This window comes from Saccopteryx bilineata, chromosome 5 (genome assembly GCF_036850765.1).
Source record: "Saccopteryx bilineata isolate mSacBil1 chromosome 5, mSacBil1_pri_phased_curated, whole genome shotgun sequence".
Lineage (NCBI taxonomy): Eukaryota > Metazoa > Chordata > Mammalia > Chiroptera > Emballonuridae > Saccopteryx > Saccopteryx bilineata.
The window spans coordinates 194,342,623-194,358,898 of NC_089494.1; the positions used below are offsets into that span (position 1 = coordinate 194,342,623).

General features: G+C 42.9%; 1 protein-coding gene across 6 annotated transcripts in view; it reads left to right on the forward strand.

Annotated features, from left to right (window-relative positions):
- LOC136337612 (broad substrate specificity ATP-binding cassette transporter ABCG2) overlaps window positions 1–16,276 on the forward strand; it is a 136,905-nt gene that overhangs the window by 77,173 nt on the left and 43,456 nt on the right. For all 6 annotated transcript variants that reach the window (XM_066279077.1, XM_066279081.1, XM_066279079.1 and 3 more), the window contains 3 exons: window positions 6,514–6,573; window positions 8,280–8,394; window positions 9,003–9,155. In XM_066279077.1, coding sequence (XP_066135174.1) covers window positions 6,514–6,573; window positions 8,280–8,394; window positions 9,003–9,155 — 328 coding nt within the window. The remainder of the gene's footprint in view (window positions 1–6,513; window positions 6,574–8,279; window positions 8,395–9,002; window positions 9,156–16,276) is intronic.

Sequence of the window (16,276 nt, forward strand, 5' to 3'; positions counted from 1 at the left end):
AGTGGCATTCAATACTAATGCATTATCATTATTTATTTTGATCCTACTATTGTTCCTAATTTAGTTTTAACTCTTGTTTTTTGAGTATTTTGTTGGCACAGCAGAAATTCCAGGCTCACTGTGTACTTACCCTGCCTCAGACCTGGAATGAGCTGATGTTTCTTTTTATGGACTGTTGTATTTACTAAGATCTCGGTGTTTGGAATGTTCATTGCTATTGGGATGTTGTAGCTCCTAGGCTTTCTCTGTGAATAGACCTAGAGAACATATGTATGTACACATATACACACATCTAAACCTTTTTATATCAGTCATGTATATAGATTAAAACCTTTATTCTCAGCTCTGACCTATGTCCCAGAACAGGGGTCAGGAACCTTTCTGGCTGAGAGAGCCATGAACACCACATATTTTAAAATGTAATTCCGTGAGAGCCATACAATAACCCGTATATGTTACACATTATCCAATAAAAATTTGGTGTTGTCCTGGAGGACAGCTGTGATTGGCTCCAGTACCTGCAACCATGAACATGAGTGGTAGGAAATGAATGGATTATAATACATGAGAATGTTTTATATTTTTAACGTTATTATTTTTTTTTATTAAAGATTTGTCTGTGATTCAGATGCAGCCATCAAAAGAGCCACATCTGGCTTGCAAGCCATAGGTTCCCGACCCCTGTCCTAGAAGTATGTCTTATATTTTTTTAAAGATTTTTTAAAATTTTCATTTTCTAATCTGTGAGAGAAAGAGAGGTGGGAAGGGAGGGAGACAGAGAAGCATCAACTCATAGTTGCTTCACTTTAGTTGTTCATTGATTGCTTCTTATATGTGCCTAACAAGGAGGTGGGGGAAGGTTCCAGCTTAGCCAGTGACCCCTTGCTTAATACAACAACCTTGGGCTTCAAGCCAGAGGACCTTTGTGCTCAAGTCAGAGACCTTGGGATCATACTGATGATTCCACACTTAAGCCAGTGACTTTGTGCTCAAGCTGGTGACTTCAAGGTTTCAAACTGGGAACCTCAGCATTCTGAGTCGGCATTCTATCCACTGTGCCACCACTAGTCAGGCCTTAGAAGAGTGTCTTATACACACATGGTAAACACTGAATAATTGTGTTGCGTGAGCAGAGGGAAAACTAGCCACTGTTGCAAACTGGAACTCTTGCAGTTATGATCGCCCATTATTGTTTTTTGTAACTCTAGGGCTTAGTGCCAAAGGAAGCCAACTTGGGAACCTATAAAATGTTTTGTCTTAGAGAGCTCATATTGCCATTTGGGTTACTCATTTAGGGACACTTGTGCTGCGACCAGCTCAGCAATGGGTGTGCATGAAAGGAAGGCGCTGCTGGACTTAAAAATAACACACACACCTGCCTGACCAGGTGGTGGCGCAGTGGAGAGAGCATTGGACTGGCATGCAGAGGACCCAGGTTCAAGACCCCAAGGTCGCCAGCTTGAGCACGGGCTTATCTGGTTTGAGCAAAAGCTCACTAGCTTGGACCCAAGGTCACTGGCCGTAGCAAGGGGTTACTCAATCTGCTAAAGGCCCGCGGTCAAGGCACATATGAGAGAGCCATCAAAGCACAACTAAGGTGTTGCAATGTGCAACAAAAAATTAATGATTGATGCTTCTCATCTCTCCGTTCCTGTCTGTCTGTCCCTGTCTGTTCCTCTCTCTGTCTCTGTAAAAAAAAAAAAAAGAAAAGAAAAGAAAGAAAAAACACACAAGATACAACATAGAGAAAGATGGGTACAGGGGATTCCCAGTCTCTAGGACTGAGAGCCCAGCTCTCTGCAGCCTCGTCATATTTATTCGTGTCTTTGGTCATGAAGCACACTAGCAGAGATCTGAATCAAATAACCTAGAATGGATTCAGGTGCAGAGAAAGATAATTAATAGCTTTCAGGTATTTAAGAAAAGTCTATAGGGATCAGCTGCTTTCTTTAAATAATCTTATCAGTGCTTGCAGGGGCAGTGTTCTGCCCACGTACGACTTGGCGTTCCAAAGTCCACACCAAAGACTTGTCTGTCTCAGGACAACAGTCTAATTCCCAGCCATTTTCCGACACGCTTGGTTTTTATTTGAGTAAATATTTTTAAAACCTGGAAAGTTTGGCCCTGGCCGGTTGGCTCAGCGGTAGAGCGTCGGCCTGGCATGCGGGGGACCCGGGTTCGATTCCCGGCCAGGGCACATAGGAGAAGCGCCCATTTGCTTCTCCACTCCCCCTCCTTCCTCTCTGTCTCTCTCTTCCCCTCCCGCAGCCAAGGCTCCATTGGAGCAAAGATGGCCCGGGTGCTGGGGATGGCTCCTTGGCCTCTGCCCCAGGCACTAGAGTGGCTCTGGTCGCGGTAGAGTGACGCCCCGGAGGGGCAGAGCATCGCCCCCTGGTGGGCAGAGCGTCGCCCTTGGTGGTCTGACTCTGTCTCTCCCCGTTTCCAGCTTCAGAAAAATACAAAAAAAAACCACAAAAAAACAAAAAACAACCTGGAAAGTTTTCTGTCAATGAAATCTTAGTGAATAACACTTACTGGTCATTTTAGAAAGAATTAGGTAGGTATTACTAGTAGGTAGTTATTACTGCAGAAGGTACATTAAGAGCTATAAATAAATGAATCTTGAAAGTTTACCCAACGATGAGCAGGTCTTATTACTCCAGGGAGGAAAGCTCCTGAAAGAATTGGTATCTTTCTGTTTTACAGCTCACGTCTGATTTACCCAACTCACTGAATCTGCCCAGTGTTTCAGTGAGAGGCACCTCAGGTAATAAGCAACGTGGAAGGTCCATTTCACCCTAGCAGCCGCTGGGCGCTTCACACTTGTGACAGATCAAGCACAAGAGGCTGATGTGCTCCCGGCTGAAGCAGTGTGTCCAGCTGCGCTGTGAAGTCGATCACTCACAGCAGTTGTATAATCATTGTATTTGCCTCTGTGAAAGTCATTACCTGGGAACGAAACAGCCTCCACTTTGCACCTTCCCCTGGGATAGATACTGTATTCTCTGGGGCATAAATTCTGATTTCCCTACCAGTTCCACAGAGATTGGGCTTAGGCAGCAGGGTTTAGATTGGGCTTTGTCGATCTAAACATAAGATCTGAAACAAATAAGTACATAGAAGAAGACATAGGTACTCAACTCATGGACCTGGGTTTTAAAGAGCATTTTATGAATTTGACTCCACAGGCAAGAGAAGTGAAGGCAAAAATTAATGAGTGGGACTACATCAGACTAAAAAGTTCTTGCTCAGCAAGAGAAACTGATAACAAAATAAACAGAAAGCCAACTAAATGGGAAATGATATTTTCAAACAACAGCTCAGATAAGGGCCTAATATCCAAAATATACAAAGAACTCATAAAACTCAACAACAAACAAACAAACAATCCAATAAAAAAATGGGAAGAGGATATGAACAGACACTTCTCCCAGGAAGAAATACAAATGGCCAACAGATATATGAAAAGATGCTCATCTTCTTTAGCTATTAGAGAAATGCAAATCAAAACTGCAATGAGATACCACCTCACACCTGTTCGATTAGCTATTATTAGCAAGACAGGTAATAGCAAATGTTGGAGAGGCTGTGGAGAAAAAGGAACCCTCATACACTGTTGGTGGGAATGTAAAGTAGTACAACCATTATGGAAGAAAGTATGGTGGTTCCTCAAAAAACTGAAAATAGAACTACCTTATGACCCAGCAATCCCTCTACTGGGTATATATCCCCAAAAACTCAGAAACATTGATACGTAAAGACACATGCAGCCCCATGTTTATTGCAGCATTGTTCACAGTGGCCAGGACATGGAAACAACCAAAAAGCCCGTCAATGGATGACTGGATAAAGAAGATGTGGCACATATACACTATGGAATACTACTCAGCCATAAGAAATGATGACATCGGAACATTTACAGCAAAATGGTGGGATCTTGATAACATGATACGAAGCGAAATAAGTAAATCAGATAAAACCAGGAACTGCATTATTCCATATGTAGGTGGGACATAAAAGTGAGACTAAGAGACATTGATAAGAGTGTGGTGGTTACGGGGGTGGGGGAGGGGGAGAGGGAAAGGGGGAGGGGGAGGGGCACAAAGAAAACTAGATAGAAAGTGACAGAGGACAATCTGACTTTGGGTGATGGGTATGCAACATAAATGAACGACAAGATAACCTGGACATGTTATCTTTGAATATATGTATCCTGATTTATTGATGTCACCCCATTAAATAAAATTATTTAAAAAAAAAAAAAAGAAAGGGCTTTGTCAGACCTTCGTTCTGCCATCTGTGTGTCACTGCAATGGGCCTCTCTTTATTCTCCTTACTCCAGGACACTCTCCTTGGCATCTAGTTACCTTCCAGGTAAAATTCCAACTATGTATTTGTGTTCTTCTTGAGTCTCAGCACAGTCAACTCTGCCTTAATATTTTATACCTTCCTGCCCTCCATCTGAATATTCCTACCCTCAAACATCTCCATAATTTGTCTGGAACAAGCAGTGTCTGTGCTACATCTGTACATCCTTAACGGTTATTCCTCATAGAAAGAAGCAGCTCTGCCTGACCAGGTGGTGGCACAGTGCATAGAGCATCAGCCTGGGACACTGAGGGCTCAGGTTTGAACCCCTTGGTCGCTGGCCTGAGCACAGGCTCATTCAACTTGAGCACAGGTTCATCAGCTTGAAGCCCAAGGTCGCTGGCTTGAGCCCAAGGGGTCACTCACTCTGCTGTAGCCCCCCCCCCCCCCGTCAAGACACACATGAGAAAGCAATCAATGAACAACTAAGGTGCTGCAACTGTGAGTTGATACTACTCATATCTCTTCCTTTCTGTCTGTCTGTCCTTGAAGAAAGTGGAGTCTCCCACTTCTAAACTGAATTCCTAGTCTACTTAGCTGAGACTTTACAAAAAAGAAAACTTAATAGTTTGAGGGTATTTATTTTATTTTTATAGGTGGATTAAGAATTTAGTAGGGGTTAAGAACTGGTTGTAAGGTCGGTGGATAATGGGGGATGGTCAGGTGGGGAACCCAGACCCACGAACTTTGGCTAGGACCGCCCACAACCAAGCACGCCAAAAGAGGCTTCGCAGGAACCCTTTGGAAAAAGCGACCGTCTGCCAGCCAGTGAGATTTCACCACGTCATATTAGCTCGACGACCCTAGGGACCCTTTAAATATCTCCCATGCGGTTTAATTCTTGCAACTTCCCTGGCCTCCAACTTTCGTCGGGGCCAGGGAACCTCGCTGGGTGAGATGCGTGCTCTATACTCAATAAAGCCTTTTACTATTCCACACTTCGTGGCTCCGGCCCCTTCCTTTCTTCTTGGTGGGGAAAAATACCTTAAACTGGTGAAGTTTTTCTTTTAATGTCTGAGGTGCTTTTTTCAAGGCATTGAATCTCTACTTCAGATACATTGTTTCGTGGCCTGACTAGATTTGAGGATTGAGTGCATTAATATTTATCTTTCTAGAAATCCATTGACTACTTAATTATGTAGAACTTGACTAGGTATAAATGAGGTGACTCGAAAAACTTATCAGCAAATACTAAAGACCTGTGAAATACCTTACATTGTGTTAAGAGGAGTAGGTATAGCCTGACCTCTGGTGGCACAGTGGATAAAATGTCGACCTGAACACTGAGGTCACCAGTTCGAAATCCTGGGCTTGCCTGGTCAAGGCACATATGGAAGTTGATGCTTCCTACTCTTACTCTCTTCTCTCTCTTGTTCTCTCTTTCTCTCTTCTTTATAAAATGAATAAATAAAATCTTAAAAAAAAGAGAGAAGTAAGGTGTAATAGATGTTTTACTAGAAACTTTTACTTAAAAGAATCTTGAAAGTTTTTGAGTCCTTTTCCAAAGAATGTTAGTGATTTAGAGAATAAGTGAAAGGAATTTAGAGGGACCTGAGTGAGTTTTTGTGTAGGTGCTGACTAGTGATGACATTCTATTTTTACTAGACTTCTATTAATTGACAATTCAGTTTCTTTTTCCTTTAAGAGTTGGTTCATGCTTGCTCTCTCTCTGATTTCATCAACTTCCATTGAGCATTAAATGCTGATCCTAAATTAGTAGAACCATTTTTTAAAGAAAATCAGTGAGAGGAGGGGAGGCATAGACAGACTCCCCCATGCACCCGACCGGGATCCACCCAGCAAGCCCACTAGGGGAAGATGCTCTGCCCATCTGGGGCCGTTGCTCCAATCAAGCTTTTCTTAATGCCTGAGGCAGAGGCTATAGAGCCATCCTTAGTGCCTAGGCCAACATGCTTTAATAGAGCCATGGCTGCAGGAGGGATGGAGAGAGAGAGAGAGAGAGAGAGAGAGAGAGAGAGAGAGAGGGGAAGGGGTGGAGAAACAGATGGCACTTCTGTGTGCCTTGACTGGGAATTGAACCCAGGATATCCACATGTCGGGCTGGCGCTCTACTGCAAACTGGCCAAGGCCTAGAGAAGCAGTTTTTAAGTGAACCAGTAAATCGGTCTGTTTCTGCATTTACAGTGGGATCATGAGACCTGGCCTCAACGCCATTCTGGGACCCACAGGTGGAGGCAAATCTTCGTGAGTATAACAGAGTATCAGTGAGCTTTTCCTTTGCAGTTTTAATGTGCTTTTAAAGATCACTTTTACATGGGCAAGTATTGGATGAGTATTTGCTGCATGTCTAGTCTGGTTCCAGGCACTATGGATGGCATGCAGTTATGTCAGCTGTGGTTCTGTCCTGAGGAGTAGGAAGTCTTAGTAGGACTAATAGGACATGATTAGGTGATTGGCCTACAGCTGTCAGTTATGATTTGAACTAAAGGAAAGGAAAAGGAAGGGGACAAAATTGAAAGTGGGGAGATGGATCAAAGGCATCAGTGAAGCTTGATTCTCAGTTAAAGGAGCACATTACCTGTTTTGGGACCTGTTGGGCAGATAAAATGTATTATGCTCACTTTGCTAAAGATGGCACTGCCCACGTGGAGGCCATTGCCCAGGTGATATTAATGTGTGTCTCTGTGGGCTGTGGGAAGGCAGGATCCTTGTAGCCTGGGGCTTGGTTTTAGGAATAAGCCTTTCCCACCCTTTTTGATGTGCGGTGGTACAATCCCATCATGCCTCAGATAAGTGACTTTGTATTAGAGACTTCTCTATTTTGTATATTGGATTAAAGGTTTTGATTTCTACACTATAAAATGGGGGCAGAACGGGAGCTTGCTCTCTTGGTTCCTGAGATTAGCATTAGAGAGGAGAGCAGAGAGGAGAGCAGAGAAAGGCCACGTGGAGGAGGCCAGGAGAAGCAGCCAAGATGGCGAAGTGTTGAGTGAGAAGCCAGTTTGTACAGAGTTTGTGCAGGGAGAAGGAAGGAGATGGGAAACAGAGGTGAATAAATCTGGTGAGCTAGAAACCTTTGATCCTAGGAAACTTGGGTAAGTCAGTAGCTTTGTGAGCACTGAATGTGAGTGGGTTTTGGAGCCCAGTGTGTGTTTTTACTTGCCCGCCGGGTGCAAGCTAGGATTAAAGATGATGGCCCACCAGTTTTTGGCTCTGTTGTTTCTTTACCGACTGTCCGAATCCGGTGCGAACCTGCATGGGCCAGGCGGCTGTGATAGTGGCCATGGCTACTGCCTTTACAGGACCCCTAGGTCAGACAGCCTGGAGGGCAATTAGAAGGGTCTGTTCTGGATCAGCCAACATTGCCTCCCTTTTATGTTTTTGGGCTTTATTGTAGCATAGAGTAAAAAAAAAAAAAATAAGTAGTGAAAATTTAAAAATATATACAAGTATACTTGAACCAAAGAATTTCTTTTTTTGTTTTGTTTTTGTTTTTGTTTTTAGGCGAGAGAAGGGGAGATAGTGAGGCAGAATCCCACATGTGCCCCAACCGGGATCCACCTGGCAACCCTATCTAGGGCTGATGCTCAAGTATCGAGCTATTTTTAGCACCTTGAGGTTGACAGACATGCTTAGACCAACCAAGCTATCTTCAGGACTCAGGGCCATGCTCACACTAATTGAGCCACTGGCTGTCAGAGGGGAAGAAGGAGAGAAGGGGGGAGGGAGAGGGAGAGCAGCAGATGGTCATTTTTTATGTATGCCCTGACCAGAAATCGAACTTAGGACATTCATATGCCAGGCCAACGTTCTTATCCACTGAACCTCTAGCCAGGGCCAGAATTTCTTGATCAGTTAATTTTTGGACTTAAGCAGAAGATGCATTCAGAGTAGCTGAGATGTAAAAACCGAGTTAGAGAGAGAAAAAAAAAATCTGTGTCCTTTTATAGGTTATTAGATATCTTAGCTGCAAGGAAAGATCCACAAGGATTATCTGGAGATGTTTTGATAAACGGAGCACCTCGACCTGCCAATTTCAAATGTAACTCAGGTTACGTGGTACAAGTAAGTAGTCATGGATTTTTTATTTATTTATTTATTTTAGTATTCATGGATTTCTATTTTAGATTTCCCTGGTTTTATGTGGTCAAGTTCCTGGGCAGATAGCTCAGTGTGCTTCCCATTGATTACATGACATGAGCATAGAACCAACTTTCTTTACCCTTTTTATAATCTCCCATAAGGTATAGAATAGTGTGAAATGAAAAGGTAGGGAGAATCTGGAATATGACCCTTGTAAGAATAATATTAGCTCTCTAGTTATCACATTTCAAAAGATACCACTGTTTTACTTTTTCCCCTACCTTCACCCTTTTGTTTCCCATATTTTAAAAGGATGTTTGGCATATTCTTGTATAAAGCAGTCTGGAAATGTCTGCTAGTAGTACTCATAATTACCTGTGCTCTATTTGAATATACAAATAGGGAATGGGAATTATTCCATCAAGGTTTGCAGCTATCTCTATATGGAGTTATTATAATTTGTATAATTTTAAGTTCATTAGCTGGAACTTTCCCTTGGACTGTTTTTGTGGAGTAAGTTATATATATTAAAGATTGATGCTACTAAAAAATACCTGATGTATCTTGTTAAAATGCCATTTTGTCCTAAGGATGATGTTGTGATGGGAACTCTGACAGTGAGAGAAAATTTACAGTTCTCAGCAGCTCTTCGGCTTCCAACCACTATGACGAATCATGAAAAAAATGAACGAATAAACATGGTCATTCAAGAGTTAGGTCTGACGGAAGTGGCAGATTCCAAGGTAATGTGGAATGAAACCGATGGTATCATCACGAGCAAATAAGACCTCCCCTGTGTTGATAGTGTAACCCGTATTCAGAAGTTTTCTGTAAAGTGTACGGTCAAAAGTGGCTGCTTCCTATGATGATGAGAACAATAACCAGTTAAATAATACAGAGGTGGAAATTAGCCAGGAAAAGAAAATAAAAAGATGACCCAATCCCGGAAGTGCAGTGTGTCATTGTGGGCTAGCGTTCTTTCAAAGACCACGTGCCCCTTCCTGTGGTTCCAGCTCTTGATCCTCCCCCAACTAACTGTCTCATTCAGTGTCTGTTCACTAATTCTCCTGCTTCCTGTTCTCTCTTCACCCCTGTAGCTTTTCTTCCTCTCTTCCTCCCGGGAACTTTGTTCTGTTGTGTTGGAGATATATTTCATAAACAATGAAAATTCCTCTGTATTCACTTTGCTGTAATTTGTCTTCTAAAATTATTTTCAGTGAAATCAGTGTGTATTTCTAGTTTGTGTAGCGTCCAAGGTCTTGCGGCACTTTGTCTCCCATCCCCCCTCCCCCCTTCCTCTCACCTTTCCTCCTGCCAGTGTTGCTTACAGACTGTCCTGTGCTGGGCTCCCTTAGGTTTTATAGATGACAGTTGTGGGCAAGAGTAACAAAACCACTTCCTGTGTGGGCTGTTCAGGATCAGGAAGAAGCAATGAGATGAAGGAGTGAATATTTACAGTTGATGACTAGCCCGGAAGATTTGCTGGGAAGGCATTTGAAGCTTTTGGTGAGAATGAGCTTCTCAGGTTGTCATGGCTCTAGTTTAATCCCCCTGTGACATCCCTTACTTAGAGGGGATGACAGTGTGGGATTCTGCTAGCTGCTGCTTCATATGATGCTTTCTGACAGTCTTTTACGTAAAGTGTATTTTGCTGTATTTTATTTGGAAGAATAAGTCTGACCTGCTACCATTAACCTCTTATTTTTGTTTTTTGAGTGATTGGATCCCTTTGCTCAGGAGCTTTTTACTTAATTTTGTCTTCCCATAAGGTGCTTTCCATTCTTTATGTTTGGAAGTCATTGCCGAGTTTCTTGCATGGATTTCCAGGGACAATAAGCTGAAGGCAGTTGTGACTTCCTTAGAATATATGTGATTGACTGAATCCATAAAATTTCACATGTTATGAAATTTTAAACATAAAAGAATTATAGAGAGAGTAGTCTGATTACCATAGTAATGATATGGTTGTAGTATAATTATTAATAATATACTGGTATGATTCCTAATAACATTCACCTAGATTCCCGAGTTGTTAACATGGTATTCAATATTGTCTTCAGGGTTTTTTTTTCTGAAGTATTTTAAAGAAAGTTATAAATATCATATTTTATCTCTAAAAACTTATTTTTATTTACCTACAGTACTACAGTACTATTACCAACTAACAAAATTAATAATACTGTATTTTTTTTTTCACCATCAACAAGTGGGATTTATTTCAGGGATGAGAGCTTGGTACAATATTCACAAATCAGTAAACAGGATACTTCACATAAACAAAATGAAGGATAAAACCACATGATCATATCAATAGATGCAGAAAAAGTATTTGATATAATTCAGCATCTATTTCTGATAATAAAAAAAAACTCTCATTGTTGGAATCCATGGGAGTCCGAAAGACCAGAGTAACAGGCTTTATTGAAAGGAAGAAAGGAACCCTGCCGAGCACTCCTCCTGGGGGAGAAGAGCACAGGTTACAGACTAGGGGCGAGTTATATAGTGTTTGGGAGAGCCTGAGGGGATACTGAGGCAAAAGTCCTGGTATGTCCGGAATGCTCCTCCTTGGGGGGCTTCGAGCATGTGGGTGTTGAACCAAAAGTCCTGGTGTGTCCAGAGCCCCTCCTTGGGGCAGGTTGTCAACTTTTTGGAATTCCTCTGTCTCAGGGTCATTAGTCCAGTAAGGGTGAGGTCTGACAGATAAGCGGAACATCAAGAGGGCAGTTTGGAATTCACGTATCTATCATTTCTTGACTCTGTGGTTACATATAAAAGAAAGGCAGTTATTAATTTTATAATATATGGTGAGGGGTGATGAGGAGAAAGAGGAGAAACAATTAGAAAATTATTTCTTCTTGTGGAGAGAACTCAAGAAGGGAATTTTGCCAAGCCAAGTCCCTCATCCAGTTAAGGAGGTCATCAATTTCCATGCTGTGAGGTCTGAACCAGGTGATGTCTCTGAAAACCTGAGTGAGGAAGTAAAAAAATTTTGCGGGGTAATAATTGTCAGTTGCTTGCTGTGAGTGCCAAGTGGACAGAGTGACATGGTGATACATGGTCTCCTGGTTGAGCCTCGTGAGACATGCTGGTCTGGTTCCTCTCAAATGGGAGGACATGTGGAGATTTTAAGAGACAGGGAACCTGTTGGTGTAAATTTTTAGAAGAACTGAATATGTGTGGTTAAAAAGGAAGAGGGTTTGGAGAACATTCAGGAGGGAACTTCTCGGGCTGAGGGGCGGCTTCTTCCTGCTGTCATCCCTACCTATTTGATATTTCCCTCATGAAGTTCTCCTTGGGGTACTGGGGAATAGGAGTGTAGGAGCATTTGATTGTAGGTAATCCTAGAGATTTCTCTCATCCTGGCCTGTAGGAATTTAATAAAGAAAGAGGCAGGTATTTGGAGATTAGCAATGCAGAGATAAGGAGGGTTGTATAGGGGTGTGTGTGTGAAAGTTCTTTCATGATAAAGTTAGAGATATTTTTTCCTGGCAGATCTGGAGAGAGCAGTTAGTTTGAGTTAAAAGAAATGTTTCATGTCCGTTTGTAGGCTCCAAGAAGACCCAGTGATCTTGTCCTTTTACTATGTGAAGGGAAAAAGACTGAGAAGCGTTAAGAGGTGTTGCTATTTATTCTCCTAGTTCTTCAGGAATATGGGAGAGCTTTAGGGTTTGGGGACCTGTAGAGGTTGAAAGATAGAATTTAGGAGGTTTGCTGATATAGGGTTTCAGATTTTTCTGTTTCACAAGGGCAGGTTTCAGGGTTGATGTGTAGGGTTAGGTAGATTTTTCCAGTTGTCTGATTGGTGAAGGTCTGCATGCAGTTCTGTAAGAAACTAGTAAACAAACGTAAGAGGCAGGGTCTAAAAGTTAGAAAAATAAATAGGAGAGTGTGTGGACCAATGAAAGGCAATAGTAAGACACCCAGTTTGTGTGAAACTACTGATTCCATGTTTACGAATTCGCTGGGCTTCAGAGAGAGAGAGAGAGAGAGAGTAAATAGGAATAAGACAGGGTAGTGTGGCTAGTCCCCCTGTCCCTAGATCTACTTTTGTAGAGATTTCTAAAGCAATAAGAAGAGAAATTACCTGTATAGCTTGTTTGGTCCTTACATTGATGGATAGTGTATTAGGAACTGGAAGAGGCTCATGGGGTGGGATTAGGTTGATATTTAGGGTGAGATAGATTAGGGTACAGGTTTTTGTCTAATTAGTATGGAGACGCAGATAGGTGTTGTTCCCACACGAGTAGAAAGTTCCTGATTTGGTAAGGCAGGCCGAGAGGTGAATAGAGAATGGAAGGACAAGGGGTCGGTTTTGTTTCTCTGTTTCTGAGCTCCAGATGGTCAGGGTGGAGGAAAGAGTTGTCCTAATAAGTGGGGAGGGTAGAGGATTGTTAGCTAGGGTGACTGATTAAACATTCTTTGAAAACCAGTTTTCTGACTGTACAAATTCTTTTTTCTCGGTACAAATCTCCTACAACCTGCACAAACCTTCTACAACTTACATAAACCTTCAACTTTCATGCACTTTCTTATCCAGAAATAACTGGCCTTCCTAACAACTTGCTTTTCCTTTTTCTTTCAAAAGTATTTTCATACCTTATACCTTCTATTATCAAAACCATACAATAACCTTTCTAGTCAGAACTCTTGATTTAAAAAATTTTAACCTCTAGTGACAACCAAGTTGACTTTCTTTTTATCCTAGTTTCCCTTTCCCCAAAGCCTGACTAAAAGAGTCCTTAGTTTTTTCATATATTTGCCATATGTAGACCAACCAGCTTCAGGTTTGTGGTTGGAGTAAGGCATGCCGTTTTTCTATTTTAGCAGCAGTGGGAGTTGTCAGGATCACGGTGTGTGGACCTGTCCATGTGAAAGTCAGTCCTTGGGTGATGTAATGCTGGAAGTGCCTCTTGGGACAGTCTTTGAACAATTTGCTGAGTGACCTATAAAACCTGCAAGTACTTAGGTTACATTTCTACACTTTGCAGTTAGAGTTTAAGTCCTAGTGACCACTGCTTCTAGCTGGAATTACCAGCAGGTCCCAGCCTATAATAGGCATGGGGCATTGAGATAGGAGGAACAAAGGAGATACTAAACATTAAATAAAGCAATAAAATCAGACTGTCAATACCCACAGTAGAGATCTTTGAGGGATAAATAAAACTTAAATATTCAAGCAAGGCATAGTAGATGGCCCTTGTGTTTACAAGAAATGAGATTAGCTTATCTGCTACTTGGAAGAAATACCTAGGCTCATGAATGATGTCCTTGGGCCTTCAGTGGAAATTCCCAGCACGCTGGGCAAGGTCAGGTCACAGGTAGCTGGAGCAGGGCTAGAAGAGACTGAACCCTCCCTCCATGGAGCAAGGGGGAAGCTTACCTTCTCATGTCCCTCTTTCCACAGCACAGGTGTGTCAACCGGTGGGGCTGGGAAGCCTGGCAGGCTTCAGTTCAATGACCTTTCTTTCCACTCTGGAGCAGGGCCTTGATAGAATGCTATGAAACCCCTTAGGGCGTGGGAGCCAAAAGTTGGTATTTCCTGACTTCTTTTGGGCCTTATTTGCCTTTTCTGTTACTTCCTTGGTCATTATAGATATTAAAAGCCATGCTCAGAAGATCTCACTGAGGGGCTTGACTAAGAGAGCAAAATTGGGAATTCAGTGTTTTAAGAAGCCTAATTAGACTGAGGAAAGAAAAGATTTGATCTGTGGTGGTAGGTGGTTGGAGACTGAAGGGTCTGAGTTTGATCTAGGGTGAGACTTCAGGTGGTAGGGATTAAAGTAATGCCTAGATAGACTAGGGACTGCGAATAAAGTTGAGCCTTAGCAGAGAAGACAGGATAACACTTCATTGTGAGGAAGTTAAGAAGGGTGGTGGTGAGTCTCCTTGAGGCAGGCACGGAGGGGCTGCAGAGGAGTAGGTTATCTATATATTGTAAGAGAGTACTAGTTTTGAGATTGCATGCTGCTAAATCCTGAGCTAGTGCCTGCCGAAACAGGTGTGGGCTGTTTCTGATCCCCTGGGGTAAAATAGTCCATGTAAGTTGCTGGGCTGCATTAGTGTCTAGGTAAAGGCAAACAGAAAGTAAGAGTCAGGGTGTAGAGGAATGGTAAAGAAGGCATTCTTGAGGTCTAGGACCATGAAGTGAGTGGTGTTTGAGAAAATGTGTGACAGTAATTTGTAGAGATTAGGGACTACTGGATGGAGAGAAATTACTGCCTCATTGATTAGGTATAAGGCTTGTATGAGGTGATAAGCTCCTGAAGGTTTTCAAACAGGAAAGATGGGGGTATTGCAGGGAGAGTCCATGGGGATGAGTAAACCTGGTTTATGAGGTGGGTAATTACTGGTTTAGGGCCTTAGAAACAGACACAGTTACACATTAAACAAAGACTTCACGTATTATGAATAAAGGAATTTAAATGAGCGCGCTTTACTTGTTTCAATTAACTAGAAATATTTTCTGACAAACAATGAGACAAGACAGATTACTTACTCACAAAGCTTAATATACAATTCTGTTTTTTAAGTTTTTCAAGATGGCAGGGAGTTGCCAGCAAAGAGGGGAGGAAGAGAGAAAGACGGATGGACAGTGTGAGCAGCTGGATGGAAAGAAGAAGGGTCAGAATCTGCAGGAGGAGAGAAGGAGGTTAAAGTATTGGTGTGGCACCACATGGTCAGAGGAGTCAAAAGGATTTAGAGCTCTGAGGAGAGAGGAGAGGGCAAGGAGGAAAGAGGCACAGTCACAGTTTGTAAGGAAGGAGGAGGGGTCGGAGAGGAGACAGACAGAACTGCAGTTTGTAAGGAGGGAAGAGAGGTCAGAGATGAGACAGGCACCGCAGCCAGAGTCACAGCTTCTGAGGAGGGGGGAGGGGACGAAGAACACAGTGGAGAAGGGAGAGGCCCCTGGCCAGCAGGGGAGGAGAAAGAGAGACTGATGAATGAGAAAACAGGATTTAGTGAAGGGAGAGGCTTTCTGGAGGGAAGAAACTCCAGCAAAAAAAGATTTGCTGAGGGAGTAGAGAGGGGTCCCGAGAGAGGGTGCCCCGGGGGTCAGGCAGGAGAAGGAGTGAGTTTGAGAGTCTGCGGAGAAGGAAAGATTAGGAGCAGAGGTTTTTGGTGAGGTTTCTTTGGCCAAAATCAGCCTGCGTGTAGAACAGAAAGTACAGAAATTAAGGACAGGAGAGAAAGGAGAAGAAAGCCTGCATGTAAGGAACTTCTGATGCCTTCCCCGTCCGGTGGCAGAAATTGTCAAGATGTCTTAGGATATTATAATCGAATGTCCTGTTTTCAGGCCAATGGGAGTCATTGTCTAGTCTGTACTGAGGCCATGCCGTGTTAGAGAAGAAGATTAATTTCTTTGGTTTGAGGTCTGAGAGACCAAATTTGGCGAGGATTTTTATGAGACATCCTAGAGGTGTCTGGTTGGAAGGCTTAGACTCTGAAGAGCCCATAGTGGAGACAGGTGAGCAAGAGGGGGAGTCCCCACCTTTTGTCACTGTCCCAAAAGGAGAGAATCTCCGTGTGGGGGAGTCGTCCCTGATAGAGGTCGTCACCACCTGTCAGGGAGCTCCGAGGACGAGAAGTCCGAGAGAGTGAAGAGGTTTGGCTAGGTGCCTAGTCTTCCGTGCAGTCCACTGAGACTGAGTCAAACCCCTCAAAACATGAGGCGTGTCAGAGAAAACCGTCCGACCAGAAAGGGGTATTTTTAGAGAAATTTAGAGGCCAACCGGGGAAGGGGAAGGGAGAAACTCCTTACCTTCTGGTCCAGCAGGGGTTCAGGACAGCGTTAGACTGCCAGCCAATCAACCCACAATTACACGTCCAAACAGAATCAGGGAGTAAGCCCGGGATAAGCTGCCGC